The sequence below is a fragment of the Urocampus carinirostris genome, chromosome 14 (genome assembly GCF_059441175.1).
Source record: "Urocampus carinirostris isolate Australia breed hairy pipefish chromosome 14, RoL_Ucar_1.0, whole genome shotgun sequence".
Classification (NCBI taxonomy): Eukaryota; Metazoa; Chordata; class Actinopteri; order Syngnathiformes; family Syngnathidae; genus Urocampus; species Urocampus carinirostris.
This window is the reverse complement of record NC_142362.1, coordinates 10,039,999-10,054,612: the sequence shown is the minus strand read 5'-3', so window position 1 is coordinate 10,054,612 and position 14,614 is coordinate 10,039,999. Positions and strand designations below refer to the sequence as shown.

General features: G+C 37.1%; 2 protein-coding genes across 2 annotated transcripts; one reads left to right on the top strand and one right to left on the bottom strand.

Annotated features, from left to right (window-relative positions):
- Positions 1 to 2,362: 2,362 nt before the first annotated feature.
- LOC148352611 (ADP-ribosylation factor-like protein 6) lies at positions 2,363 to 4,766 on the top strand. The gene is made up of 9 exons (XM_088352799.1): positions 2,363 to 2,648; positions 2,719 to 2,769; positions 2,856 to 2,917; positions 3,010 to 3,078; positions 3,161 to 3,255; positions 4,028 to 4,157; positions 4,253 to 4,308; positions 4,391 to 4,403; positions 4,528 to 4,766. The coding sequence occupies exons 1-9, from the start codon at positions 2,526 to 2,528 to the stop codon at positions 4,559 to 4,561; spliced, it is 633 nt and encodes a 210-aa protein (XP_088208925.1). The 5' UTR covers positions 2,363 to 2,525; the 3' UTR covers positions 4,562 to 4,766.
- Positions 4,767 to 4,852: 86 nt separating this feature from the next.
- LOC148352610 (F-box only protein 47-like) lies at positions 4,853 to 12,907 on the bottom strand. Its single transcript, XM_088352745.1, has 11 exons — positions 12,645 to 12,907; positions 12,284 to 12,449; positions 9,510 to 9,671; positions 7,588 to 7,664; positions 7,451 to 7,525; positions 7,259 to 7,370; positions 6,873 to 7,046; positions 6,657 to 6,806; positions 6,417 to 6,559; positions 5,313 to 5,472; positions 4,853 to 5,249 (listed from the first exon to the last, which is right to left on the bottom strand). Exons 2-11 carry the CDS (start codon positions 12,441 to 12,443, stop codon positions 5,149 to 5,151), a joined length of 1,314 nt encoding a protein of 437 aa, XP_088208871.1. The 5' UTR covers positions 12,444 to 12,449; positions 12,645 to 12,907; the 3' UTR covers positions 4,853 to 5,148.
- Positions 12,908 to 14,614: the final 1,707 nt, after the last annotated feature.

The following is a 14,614-nucleotide window of genomic DNA, read 5'->3' as shown; positions in this document are numbered from 1 at the left end:
CATCTTCGGCAAGATTATAAGTTCTTATATTTCCCTGTACTACCTTGTGAGTAGATGATTACCAGGAGTACAAAAAGATCTATCTATCTACCTTGGTCATATCCCTCAAGAGGGGTGACCGACAGTAAGACACACACATAAAAAAAGTATAAAAAACAAAAAGGGAAAAAATACAGTACTGTTATCCCTTGCTACTATGCGCCTGAGTGCATCATGGGTTAAAAAATATTCCCCAACCCATCGTCACAGATTACATAGTTTTTTGTTGGGCCTGACGGCTGTTTGCTGTTCTGTCCACCAAAAAGTAAACTGCAGTCATGATCCATTATCACCGATTGACTATTGCTGCGAGCAGGGACCAGCAGAGTGAACTTTTGCCTGGTGGCACTTTTTCGCAACTACTGTATTTCCTCCTAAAATGAACTGCACCCATGTGGCCAAGATCCATTATCTCCAATACCATATTGCTGAGAGCAGGGACTGGCAAAAGGCACTTTTCTCAGGATATGTGCCGTTCTGGCCCAGCTAAGATAAAATGCACCGTTGTGATCGGAACTCAGAAGGGACCAGTTTGGGCTACTAAAACTTACCATTGTGGCCCACCTAAAATGAACTAAATAATCAATTACCCAAATGATGAAATGATCAATTACCCAAGGTCAACTACAGTTGAGAGTGACCACTAAGAGAGAAAGAATGTCTTATTTGGTGGATATTTGTTTTCTATTCTTTCAGCATAAAATGAACAGCACCTGTGCGGCCATGAGCCATTATTCCCAATCGATTATTGCTGCAAGTGGGGGCCAGCAGATTTTTGCATGTCGCTGTTCGTTCTGGTCCCAATGAACCACAATAAACGAGTGACTACAGTGACCGAACTCTGCTGCCACCTACTGATAAGTATGAATGTTAGTTATTTAGGTGATCACAGGAAAAATGCAATGATCTTTAACAATGGCATGCTTTTTGCAAGGATAGCTTTTAGCAATTTCCTGCGGCACACTAGACAAGCTCTAGCGGCACACTACTGTGTACAGGTTGAAAAACACTGCTATAGACCATATCAAGGGAAAAAAAAACGGCTACAGCCATCAGGTATTAGAATGTCGCTGCCCACACACAAATGTACTGTGTACATAAGCTACTGTACATCACAGGCACTTTCACGCTCATAAACCAGATTACAGTCAATGGAGAATATCAGATGCTGTTTGTCAAGCATGTTCTACTGCTGAGCAACGTTAGAACGTTCTTTTGTACAAAGTACAAGTATACTGATGATTACAATTCTTGTATTTTATTTTTTTATAATTTTCAAAGAGATGTTGTAGATCTTGCACACTGTAAGAGGCAGGTTACTGCGGATATTTATTTGCAAAAATAAATCTTTAAAAAAAGATTTGTGTGTTTGCGTGTTCTTTTAATTGCTTAACTTAAAGAGGAAGAGAAAAAAAAATGAACTTAACGAGTGTCTTAAAATGATTATATTTTCTGACTATTGTTGAATCATTGCATTAAATAAATGTGCTTAATTGAGTTGCCTGTTTTCTAAAATGTAACATTTTGAATTCCGACTATGGTAAACGTTATCTTAAAAATAACTTGGCCCACAATGTGTTTGAAAATATGCTAAACTGTGCATCATTCTTCATCTAAGTATAAATGATCAGACCCAAATCTTTCATGAAACCTGATAGAAACCTTACATGTTTATTTGACCATTGAAATTATATTTTCACGTTTTGTATACACGTGAGCTGGGTAGTATTTAAATCATTTTATGAATGTGTTTTTATGAATTTACGAGTCAGCTCTGTCGATGTCAGCAAAAACATAATTTGTCTTATATTATAGAAAACAGTAAAATGTTAAGAAAATTTCTATTCCTGTCGACAAACTAAAATTAGAAGGAATCAGAGGATCCCCAATACAAAAAGGATCCAAACTATACATGTTCAAAACATTGTGTTAATTTATCAAGTATATGTCAATTGTTCGATCTTTACACATCTAAACTAAACTATATAACACTTTAAGTGCTTTTTTGTATATACTGCAAATGCCATTTTGATGATTGGAGTAACAAAATGAATTCTTCACAAGCTAATCAGCAATAAGATGGAGCAGTAGCACCCATTGAAATCATTACCTTATTTTATCACCACAAATTCGACCAGACTGACGAGCAGCAGTTTCAGTTTTTGTCATTGTTGTTGATGTTGTTGTCAAACAGACCATTGAATTACCTTAATGAATTATATTCATTAGGAAGAAAGGGACAGAAAGGTGCACTCAATGATCAGGTCACCGGGTGTTGTTTTGCAGATCTTAATACGCCTTAATCAGATTAGCGTCAGCAAGCTGGGATGCACAGGCAGCATCTCAATATGTTGTAGAATTGACTCCAAGTAAAGGGAACACAACTTGTTTGCCTCAGGTTGTGATTTTCTGAGGTTTTTCAGTATTTTTAATAATTACAATTACGTGATTAATGGGGTGATGCGGGGTACATTTAACAAGCTTTAATGGGGCTGCTGGATAAACTATCGGGTTGGCTCGGCCTAAGGAAGAAGGAAGTCAACGTTTTATGTTTGGGATTGGATAACAGCGGAAAAACCACCATCATCAACCAGCTGAAACCGTCTAATGTAAGTGCTGATTTATTTTTAAAATAAGGGAACAGCGGCATAAGTGGTTTGATTCATTGCTTTTTTTCAGCGTTCAAATTATTTAGGCCCCCTTTCAGATGAGTGGAAGCATTCTAGTCAGGTAATGCCGTTCATAGTTGGTATATTAAATTTCCATATTGACATGCTATCATTACTTGTCTGTTTTGTCTAACTGTGGGTGTACAGGTGCATGGACAAGAAATAGTCCCAACAATAGGCTTTAACATTGAAAAGTTCACAAGTTCAAGGTGAAATCAAAGGCATTTTTAAAACACTTACCCTTTCGGGAAGATTCTATAATGTGCTTGTTTTCCCTCTGTCCCTTATTCTGCGCGAGCAGCCTTTCTTTCACAGTATTCGACATGTCGGGCCAAAGCAGATATAGAAACCTATGGGAGCACTATTACAAGTACGTAAATACATGCACCATTGTGAATTTGTCCCAATCATTACCAGTGATAACATGGATTTTGTCCTTGTTCCGTGCACAGAGAAAGCCACGCCATAATTTTTGTCATAGACAGCAGTGACAAATTCAGAATGGTTGTTGCCAAAGAAGAGCTTGACACTCTTCTTGACCACAAAGGTAAGGTCGAATCATTTTGATCTGGTCTTGTGAACTGTATTGAAAAAAGCCTCCACTCAAGACATTTTAAAATACATCCTAAAAGCAGCATCAAAGTAAATTAACAGCACTTTCCTTTTACTGCAAAAATATATTCATAAGTAGATAATTTAACTGGTGGTATTTTTAATAGTAATATATTTAACTATTTTCAATAAAAGGAAAACTAAACCTTTTGACCAAAAAATGTTCAGGTACTTGTCAATAACTGTATTTTCAGTACATTGAAATTGCGTTGGAATTTACATTGCAGAAACGTCAAAAAAAGGATGACTTTTGTATTATATTAGGCTTACACCAATCTGGACCTCTGTCAAGCAAGTTAGCCTGTTGCATTTTTAATATAAATTAAGAATGACAAACAGTAGTACTCAAGAGCCAAAATATCTTGTGGGCATAAATGTGAACAAGTGGGGGCATTTAAATATGTTTTTTTTTTATTTTATTTTGTATGATTTTTTGAAATACCTTACTATACAACCATAATCATACAAAATTATTCATTTTAATCTCTGGTCATTATCATTTTATATTATCTTTCACGTCTTCTAGGAACAAATTATCAAAGCTAGTTTAATTTTAAATGCAGGAGCTAAATGAAGATAACCAATGGTAAAAAATGTAAATACTTTGTCCCTGATGGCCTTTGGACTTATCTTTATCCTATGTTATAAATGTACTCATATTAGCCAATGCGTTTGCTGACTCAAACACTGTTTGTTTTACCATTCAGATATCTTCAGTAAAAAGCTGCCAGTGTTGTTTTTCGCAAACAAGACGGATCTAAGGGATGCAATGTCATCTGTCAAGGTCTCCCAGATGTTGTGTCTGGAGAATATCAAAGACAAACCATGGCACATCTGGTAATACTTTCACGTTTAACTTGTTTGAGTTGTGAAAGGTAACGTGCGGCACTATGAGGTGATTAAATCCTAACCTGTTCATTTTGGGACCCCAGTGCTAGCAATGCTATCAAGGGGGAAGGCCTGCAGGAGGGGATGGACTGGCTTCAAGGTAAATTGTGAATTTTTATGTTTTTTCATACTAAAGAATAAGTTTTTTTTTATTTACAATTGCCTTTTTCTCTCACACACAGACCAAATTGCACAGTAAGTACACTAGCACTATACTGTAGTATTGGGTATGCTGCAGTTTTTTTGGGCGAGTGTGTTTACATTTCACGTTGAATTAGAATATTTAGCTAACATACAATGTTTTTTCCCCTTTGACTAGGTCATTTCAAAACAATGACGAAGTGATTGGGTGATTGACAGCTGGATTTACAAGTTTTCAGTTAGCAATGTTATATGAATTAAACCAATTTTGTATTGTTTTAGGCATACATCAGGGAAAAGGATTTGTTTTTTCAAATTTCTATTTTGTAATGTTACAGTATCATTATTTGTACAAAATAATTAGTCTTTTGACACCAAATTATATTTGTATACCTAAAATATCTACCAACGTATGTGTCGATAAACCTTTTTCTTTACTTTGATGACAAATGACAATAAAAGCCTGGATTTTGATGATTGAAAAAAACGACTGGGATTTTTTTTTTGTTAGAAATTGTTTAATTATAATCCAACTTTGACTTTCAAACATTCGTACCATACTTGCGTGGCCAAAACTGACTTTAGAAATAGTGCAATATGAACAAATGGTACAAATACAGTATGGAATGCATTAACAAACTTCATTAGGACTGAAAATAAAAACATAAATATCAGTGTTAATAAATATTATCTTCTGTAAAAAATATTAAATAATACATAACATACAGCAATATACCAATCATTGAATTGTAACCTACTCACAATGTTTTTGTTTTGAAAACTCACTTTTCATTGCCTCCTACTTAAGCAACACATGGAGAAATTGTGCATGGAAACGTGCGCTGGCGTCCATGAGAAGACATATGCCCGTGTAAATGTCTCTGTTGACAGGACTGTTTCCTGGACACACGTTAATGAATTAATACATTTTATCGGTGCCGTTTGTGTGTTGAGTCAACTTACCGTCTACAAACGAATAAAGAAACTCAGTAATAATGTCTGAGATGGCGCTCTCCAAATGGCAGATGAAGGTAAACCTTAGGATATCAGAGCTGAAAACAATTTGGAGATGCTGTACCAGCTGCACCACCCAGTTCATTTCATAGCCATCCTTTTCACACACCTACAATGGGTATAAGGGAAACATAAAAACAAAAAAAATCATTGCGAATATATCATTTTTAATACCTTATAGTTGACACAAAAACTAATGCCTGTTCTGGATTGTATAGGATTGCCCCTTTTCAGCAATACTTTGGGTTTGAAAGTGGACTAAGGGTCGCTGATAGAACACCATTTTTAGTAGCCACAGAAGACTTTTGTTTGGAAATTTGTCAATTTGTACTATTAATTTTCTACTCTACTATATTTCAGCAAAATCTGAAAAGTTAGTGCTAGCTGTGGATGAACAAAGGTGAATGTGTTTTTTTTTTTAAAATAATCTGATGTTGGATATCAGTGTGGGCTCTTGATTATGAGTGTCAGAGTAAATGGGATCAAGTTGAATCTGATCAAAAAGGTAATTAGATTGCATGGCCCAAAAATGTTCATAGGAACATATCTAGAGACAGTAAAAGTGATGTTTCGTTACTAATACAGTGTTACAGGATTTTACAGACCACACCAGGGATGCCATAAGAAATGAATCATTCTCACTCATTAAGTGCCAGCCAAATTGGGAGTCCCATGTCGGACAATTTGACTGATTTTAGAAGGCCAAAAGAAAACTTTTGGAAACAAAAAATAGGACCTACTTAAGGGCTCCAGCTTAGTGGTCATTTTGCAAATTGAATAATACTTACTAGGTACAGTAGCTATGAGAAGCATTTGAATACAACCAACTGCATGTCTTCCCAAAGAATAAAATGTTTTTAAAGCATGTATTTACACATGAGAATAGAAGAGGTTTTTTACTGACATTGATAACAACATACATCGTTAGCAACAGGATTAGACATGGCACTCCAGGATAAAAAAACTTTAAAAAAGAGAAAAATGAGATAAAAGGAATGTCAGGGTAAATTGGCAAAAGTTACTAGAAGGAAGTGCATGGGAACTGGCCCCTACTAGAATTATGTAGACAATGAGTCGGGCAGTGTCTTGAATTCGTGCAGTTTGAACCCTGCTTCCCAAGAAAGTGGAGCAAAATTTATTGCCGCAAACCACCAGGAGACGAGCAACATTCTCCATGTGCCATGGCTGAGGTATAACTGAAAATGGAGAAAAGAGTGGCAAAGTAATGTTTGATGTATCAGGACATGATTTGTTCATGTATTAGGTGTGATTATAAAGGATCGTTGGGGTCACCGATGAGCTCCTCGAAGACTGCTATCGAAGTTTGCATGGTCCAATCTTTCGTTTCGGGTCTGCTGAAGAGCAAGATGATGGCTCTGGCTAAATTCCACAGAGCTTCCTTAGGCAGTTGTTGTTCCACGAGATCCTGCCACCTGATGGGACCTGCGTGGAGGTGAAAAGCTCGTCAAGATTTATACCTCAGGCCAGGCTGAATAAAAGTTACCTTACCTTGAGACAGGTGTGGCCCATACAGAATTAATAGTAGGTGTGCCCGACTGACCAAAGGCCAGGGCTTCAGGAGCTGTAGGAGCCAGAAATGACACTCTGACTGATTGGGTGACAAATCCAGCAAAACCTTGCGGCAGAAGTAGCGGAGCTCCAGCTCTTCATAGCCTTTCATGCCTGCAGACAGAGAGGAAATCAATGGATGATTTTCTGCTTTTCTGCAACATGCTGCCATGGAAACGAGGTACAGGCACAGACAGTTAGAAATGAGTAGCCAACCATAATCACATATTAAATTGCGGCTTTTATAGCAGCAAAAAAATGCTTTGCAGTTTAAAATATGAGGTTATTCATGAATTAGCAAAATTATTCAATTTTTGTGACCATACCAGGTTGTCCATTAGTAGTGATAACCTCAATTTTATGCAGCAAATCAGTGACTTCACAGAGGTAGTGGAACACTCTTTGGCATTCAAACTCATCCCACCCTGCAATAATGGCCTGGAAAAGAATTGACAGGAAAAAAACATTTTATCAATTTTGTTTCAGGCCTATTTACTATCCATCACTGTTCTGTTCACCTGCAGAAAAACTCCATATCGAGATAAACCAACACAATCTGGTGCTGAGCAAGTCTCCTGCAAGAAGCAAGGAACCTGCAAAGACATTTCAATTCAAAAATATTATGAATATTTTTTATTTTATTTTTTTTCCTTACTTGAGAAAACTTGTGCAGGATACATTTCAGCCTGTCCCTTGTAGGTAGTAACATGGTGCACCGTTTGAACAAGACACCTGAAACGGCAATACAATTAATTGGACTAACTCGCAAAATTAAAAAAAAATATGGCATTTGGGGTTTTGGTTTGAATAACAATTTAAGACGGACCTGAAAGGCAATATTACTTTTAAAAAACTAAATCTTCTAGAGAGGCACCAAAATATGTACCTTAAAAGGGGACACTGTTCCAGGCAGCAGCTAAAAGCAGTTTATTTTTATCGTAAACAGACACTTTATTAAAAGTACTCAATTAGAATGAACTTGCCTGTAATTTGTATTCTAATTCTCTCGACAGTTGTATTTCTGTTGCACTTTGTTGTCCAACAGTATTTTTTAAGCACTTACATGCCTTTTTGCGTTGTTATGCAAGTGTTTAATAAAATAAATACCTAAAATCAGCAGATGTATACATGCAAGTTTTTAACTATAAGATCTGCCTTGTTAAACAAGTAAGTTCAAAATAAATTTGATTTACTGTATTTTCTGGATTATAAGGCACACCTAAAAACCCCAAATATGCCAGAAATTTAAAAGTGTGCCTTATAATCCACTGTGCCTTATGTACCAGAAAATAAGGTGAATAAAATTGGAAATGCATAGTTAATATTAAATCATACTGCATACCATAACTGTTATGCTTTTAAGAAACATATAGCATGGTCTTCAAGTGCCCTCTTGTGGTAAACATGTAAATCACTTTTAGTGGTGTAGTCAGATATCATAATGTTAATTAATGTTCTATAAAATAAATTATTTTATCTAAATGTATTTATGTATTTCATGAAACCCTAGATCTAACTGTAGTTTTAATTCCATGCACCTTATCTGAGAGTACATCACAAAAGATTATCTTTCGAGGTGTTCGCCACAGTGGGGGAAATACGGTTTTGAAATGATTTTTGGGGGGGTAATTCATTTTAGTGTTTCTGTTGTAGTGCTTCGGTCAAGTGGCTCCAATTTAAAGTTTTGGATTGTCAAGTTCTGTGTGTGAGGTTACATCATTGAGAGTTTGAAATGGTGATGGATGGATCAAAGATTTTGAGAGCATATATAAGAGCATGCTCAGCTTTTACCGCTTTGTCGGATTATTAACTGATTATAAATTGGTTCTTGATTACGACGAAAGTGTCAAGTTTTTGTTAAATATGGTAATTTCATGGTCTTATCGCGGTTTTGAGTAAGCTTGAGTACTTTGATGAATCTGAGAAACGTTTTGTTTTTTTCTGTAGACCAACATTTACCTAATACCTTTCTGTACATAATTCATTTTCTAAAATCCTATTTTGTGTCTGGAGCCTGAAACGAACCAAAATTTTCATTTGACCTCTAATTTCTTAACTAGCGTAAAATTCTGCTTAATAGCTGCACCAAGTACATTTTTAAAGGAAACAAACTTTGTACATACATAAGACGCACCTGACTATAAGCCGCACGTGCCCACATTGTGACATGAGATATTTACAAAGAAAGACTGTACACAGAAAGAATTTTAATAATAAACGGTATATTGCACAAAGCGTGAAGTTAGGATTAAACTTCCTCGACAAATATATTCCACCTGTCTTGCTTTTAGTTTTGGTGCCTAGGCGCCCCTGGCGGTCGTTAAAAGAAAAAAGGATAAATTAGCTGCATCATTGCATAAGCCGCAGGGTTAAAAGTTTGGAGAAAAAGCTGCTGCTTATAGTCTGAGATTTACAGTAGGAGCATGTTTTAGGGAACTACCGGTTTTACTTTGAATTCATTTCTTTGTCTGACAAAAACTTAGTTCCACATACCTAATACAACAATTTCCAACAATTTCAACAAGAATCCTAATATGACAAAATTTTACTGAGCATTATATCTCCACAATTGCTTACCAAGGTCTCTGAAATGTTGACCCAAACACACCCATTCTGGAAAATCGCTGCTATGAAAATTGTGGTGCATCATTTTGCGCTTCCATGCCAGGGTGCTGATATAGTCCATCAAGTAGCCGTTCATCTGCTTCGACATCAAGCAGAACACACTCAACTGCTGCACTGAAAAAAAGGGAAAACACAAAAAGATTATGTATACACATAATTCCTTCTACCACAAATCTGAGATCAGATTTATATTTTTTTGTAAATTGTATCGTTTTATCCATTCTGCACAATACACTTTCTATCTTTCATGTTGTGTGGTTTTTGCTCTGTCATGTTATGTGTTTTTGTGTTTCCGGTGGAATTTTACTCGTAAAAAGACGTCAAAATAAGTCCTTGGGAGTACAGTGTAAGGGCACTCGCATCATCCACTGCGTTGTCGCATTATTGCTTCTCTTTGTACTTTGTTTCATCCCAGTCGATAAGTTTCCCCTGATTGCTTATCACAATCATGCCTTTTGTCTGGTAAATTCTTTGTTGTATGGTGTTTCCGTAGTACAGTGTTTAGCATATTTGCCTGAAACGCGAAAGGTCCCACCTGTTCAGGACCGGGTGGAAACATGTTGGCCTGAAAGTAATGGGTGCCAACAGGCTGTACCTTCCCAAAACAGGAAATGGTGCCCCTATGACCCTAGTGGTTAAGGGATCCAACCAACCATCATCCTGACACCTCTAGTATTGTTCTATCAATGTAAAATATCTTTCAGAATTTTTAGATTTTGAAAAAAATCCTCGTAGTATTTAAGAGCGCTATTTTACATTTAAGAGCTTCTTAGACAATGTAGTCACTTGGAAATAATGCAAACAACAAAGCAGTGACCATTAATAATGCTTTTATAAAAAATGTGTATGATTATAACTGATATATTTGTAAAAATCAATGGATTTAGGGATTCAAATGTAAAAAATAGTGATGGAAGCACTTAATGCATTTCTGTAGATCAGGGGTCGGGAACCTATGGCTCTTGTGTACCAGCTCGGTGGCCTTGTGGGTAAGGCCCCCGCTCTGAGACTGGGAGGTCACTGGTTCAAGCCTCGGCCGAGTCATACCTAAGACTTACAACATTGGTACTCATTGCCTCCCTGTTTGGCGCTCGGCATTAAGGGTTGGAATTGACTCTGCTGGAATTGGGTTTGACTGCGGCTACATCGTCTCGCTACAGTTTAACTGTGCGGGTCAGATGTATCAACATTTCGTTCTGTGTGCATGGGCACAAGAATGACAATTAAAGTAAATTATATTCTATTCTTTTTTTTATTAGTGCATATGGCTCAGAGATTAAAAAAATGACTTGAGAAAATATTATCATAATGTTTCATGCTGAACCATATAGAGGAGAAACAGTAATGTTGTTTGATTTTATTTTATTTTATTCCCATATTTGTAGTTGTCATTGAAAATGCGTATTTGGTAATCTGCTATAAACGGGCGTGGTAAATGACGGAAGATTCCTAGTATTTGGTAGCTCTTCATTTGGGTATATGGCCTGCATCATCCTTCACATTCGTTAGAGCGAGTTAGTGCCCCAACATGTTCTGGGTTGTCTTCCTTTCACGTTTTTGTACAGGAAGAGTTAGTGATCCAACATATCCAGGGTTTTATTCCATATTTTTGTCCAGTTAGGGTTAGTGTCTCCACATACCCTGCGTTGTCTTACTTTCTTGTTTTTTGTTAGGTAAGTTAATGTCCCAACATAGATAGATAGATAGATAGATAGATATTTTGTTCATCCCCGAAGGGAAATTCACATTTCCAGCAGCATCCCTGAGCTGAGAACAATACAATAATAAAGCAAAAAGAATACAATATACAAATACCCAGTGTGACGTGCAAATGCCCAATGTAGCGTGTTATATAGAATATCTAAATAGTGCTACACAGAATACATATTGCAATAAAATTCGGTAATATGCAATGTATGGTGTGTGGTTTAATGTGGGCCTTTACTCTGCCGGGTAGAGAGCCTCATGGCATGAGGAAGAAAAGATCTCTTCAGTCTGTCCGTAGTACAAGACAGTGACAGCAGTCTGTCGCTGAAACTGCTCTTCTGTCTGGAGATAATGCTGTGTAGTGGATGCGATGGATTGTCCAAGATTGACCGCAGCTTTTCCAGTGCCCGTCTCTCAGCTACTGTTGTCAGGCTGTCCAGCTCTGTGCCCACAACAGAGCTCGCTTTCCTCGCCAGTTTATTGAGACGAGAGGCATCCTTCTACTTGACGCTGCCTCCCCAACACGCTGTTGCATAGAAGAGGGGCGCTTGCCACAACATATCCTGCATTGTTTATCTGGCATGTTTTAGGATCAGTTACAGCTTGCATCCTTTTGTTGTATGTCTTTCATCTTTTGCTTATTTAGATCTTGTTCTAGTTACTTCATGTAGCTTGGGTGAGTAATCGAGCCTGAGTTAGAGTAGCTTTGAATTCTGTTCAGTTTTGCTACACTATTTGATATCAATTTTCTGAAACTGGTCATTTTCTAAAGTCTGTCTTTCTACATTTAGAGATAAATGTAGATTTATGTTTGATGATTGTTTTAGTGTGTGTGTGTGTGTGTGTGTGTGTGTGTGTGTGTGTGTGTGTGTGTGTGTGTGTGTGTGTGTGTGTGTGTGTGTGTGTGTGTGTGTGTGTGTGTGTGTGTGTGTGTGTGTGTGTGTGTGTGTGTGTGTGTGAACAAAAACTTTACACTCTTAATGCAAGTTCGACAAGTATAAGACAAAACTGCACCTTACCAGACAGGTTGTCCAGAATAAGATGAAAAACTTCCAATGGAAGTTTCAGGAAGAAGTTTTCACTGTCCTTCATTCGACTGCGTGTTGTGATGGCTCCTTGACTGTGACTACAACTGGACGGATTCGGCCGACTGAATCTTTTTGCTTTTCTTCTTGCCATATTTGACTGAAAATGATAATTACATAAGTAGGAAAACTCAGCCTTAATTTGGCGTTTAGCCTGCTAGCTAGCTGGCTAGTTAGGTAATGCGACTGTATTTACAATAATAGCAGTATTTTTTAATTAGTTGTTTTGAATACACAACTACAAACGTTATTCTGCCATGAAAACATGAAGTTTATTGCATTTTTTTAAACTCACCAATTTGTTGTAGTTTTTAAGTCAAATGCCACTCAGCGAAGGCGCGCGAGTTTAAAAATAAATAAATAATTAAATGAAAATTGTCCACTGATGGTGCCGACGCGATGTCAGCAACGTGTCTTAACTTTTAGAGAAAAAGCTTTAAATCATTTGATACCCAATATTCTCGGTACGGATAGATTTTAACTTTTTACACAAAGTTATATATTTGGCAGTCAAGCATTCACTTGTTCTATTATCGAACAATACGCACTATATTGTGTCGCGGCGTGATATTATGTGTACAGTACTGTGGCACCTGTTCTGTGAAAAAATATATGCTCAGAATTCGAAAATCTCTTAAAATTTACTTTAAATTAATTTAATTTAAAAATATTAAATTCTTATCAAATAAATATCTACCAGTATGTTGCACTGGAATGACACGTTTAACAATGATCAGAAGAGTGTACAATTTTGCCGAAAAACTGCAACAAAAGTAGAGGGATCGTTATTTGCAAATTGTTCACAGTAATATAAATATATTTCCTATGATTGTACTTCCAACTTTAAAAGCAATTATTGGATTAAAAATTTGAAATTGGAATGGTAACAGTTGTATGACCTCTAGGCATTGCTTCCTTCTATTAAATATATGCCTATTGTATATTGTTAAATTATTGAAATTGGTCACTGAGTATGTTATCACTTTAACATGAGTTTTCCAGATATATTAAGTTTATTATTTAATCACCTCATCATTACTTTGATAATCAGATTAATCATTTTAGTTGTTGTAAATGCACATCATATTTATCCACATATTTTTGCAAAGTATTTACTTGCGGAAGAATTATTTCATATTAGCAATGGTCTTATCATGCAAGACTCAGCGATGTGCAGTACTAATATTGTACTGTTTTTCGCTTTGCAATGTGAGACTGAATTCTGAGCGTCTGTAATGCTGCTGCATGTACAACTTTTTCACAATAAGAGAGTGGCTGACACATTCTTGCCTGCCTTTGGTTGGAGTATGTTTCTCCATCAATTGGTCTGGAGTGCACTCTGATTTTATCTTTTTTTGAAACTTTGTAATAAATGTCCTCAACTGCATTGCTTTTCTCCAGCTCTATTTTTTCAAAGTCTGAAGAACACGCAGTGAGACATCGGAATGTCTTTTCATCTCATCTCATCAGCTGCACCGCTTATCCTCAGTAGGGTCGCGGGGGTGCTGGAGCCCATCCCAGCAATCATCGGGCAGTGGGCAGGGGACACCATGAACTGGTTGCCAGCCAATCGCAGGGCACACGGGGACAGACAACTCACTTGCTCAGTCACACCTAGGGACAATTTGGACCAGCTAATTCACCTGAAATGCATGTCTTTGGAATGTGGGAGGAAACCGGAGTGCCCGGAGGAAACCCACGCAAGCACGGGGAGAACATACAAACTCCGCACAGTAAGGCCGGGAGCTGGATTTGAACCCATGCAGGAGGTTCCCACGGCCTCAGAACTGTGCCGCACACGCGCTAACCACTGCGCCGCCGTGGTGCCCGGAATGTCTTTTAACCTTCATTATTCATGGATAGATATAATATGGGACATAGGGAAATTAATAAAACCTAGTTACAGTCTCCTCATTTGCTGTTTGTGAGTTGCGGTCCTGTGAACCAAGTTCTTAACTTTGGTATAATGATACAGTTGTTACACCCTAATTAAAGTCATGTCTTGCATGTTGTGTTTCCAATTTAACACCCTTGCTAACAACACTTGTCACATCCTGTGTCTCTCGGAATGTTGGTCCATTTATCCATTGCTGCACAGTTCTGAGGTCAAATAAACAACATAAAGCGGATTTAAAATTTTTGAAAGAGGAGTTGATAAAAAAAACTTGAGGGGTCTAACCTATAGTTGTATCTTTAATTCTCCAAAACCGTGTGTAAATCTGTTAAGTTTAAACTTTAGTAGACTCTGAAAATAAGAAGAGAAGA

Coding starts and splice junctions, on each gene's coding strand:
- LOC148352611 (XM_088352799.1), top strand. CDS start 2,526: ATGGGGCTGCTGGATAAACTATCGGGTTGGCTCGGCCTAAGGAAGAAG. Junction 2,649..2,718: donor ACCAGCTGAAACCGTCTAAT/GTAAGTGCTGAT, acceptor GCTTTTTTTCAG/CGTTCAAATTATTTAGGCCC. Junction 4,158..4,252: donor GACAAACCATGGCACATCTG/GTAATACTTTCA, acceptor TTGGGACCCCAG/TGCTAGCAATGCTATCAAGG.
- LOC148352610 (XM_088352745.1), bottom strand. CDS start 12,443: ATGGCAAGAAGAAAAGCAAAAAGATTCAGTCGGCCGAATCCGTCCAGT. Junction 7,371..7,450: donor GATATGGAGTTTTTCTGCAG/GTGAACAGAACA, acceptor ATTCTTTTCCAG/GCCATTATTGCAGGGTGGGA. Junction 5,250..5,312: donor TCTTTATTCGTTTGTAGACG/GTAAGTTGACTC, acceptor ACGTGTGTCCAG/GAAACAGTCCTGTCAACAGA.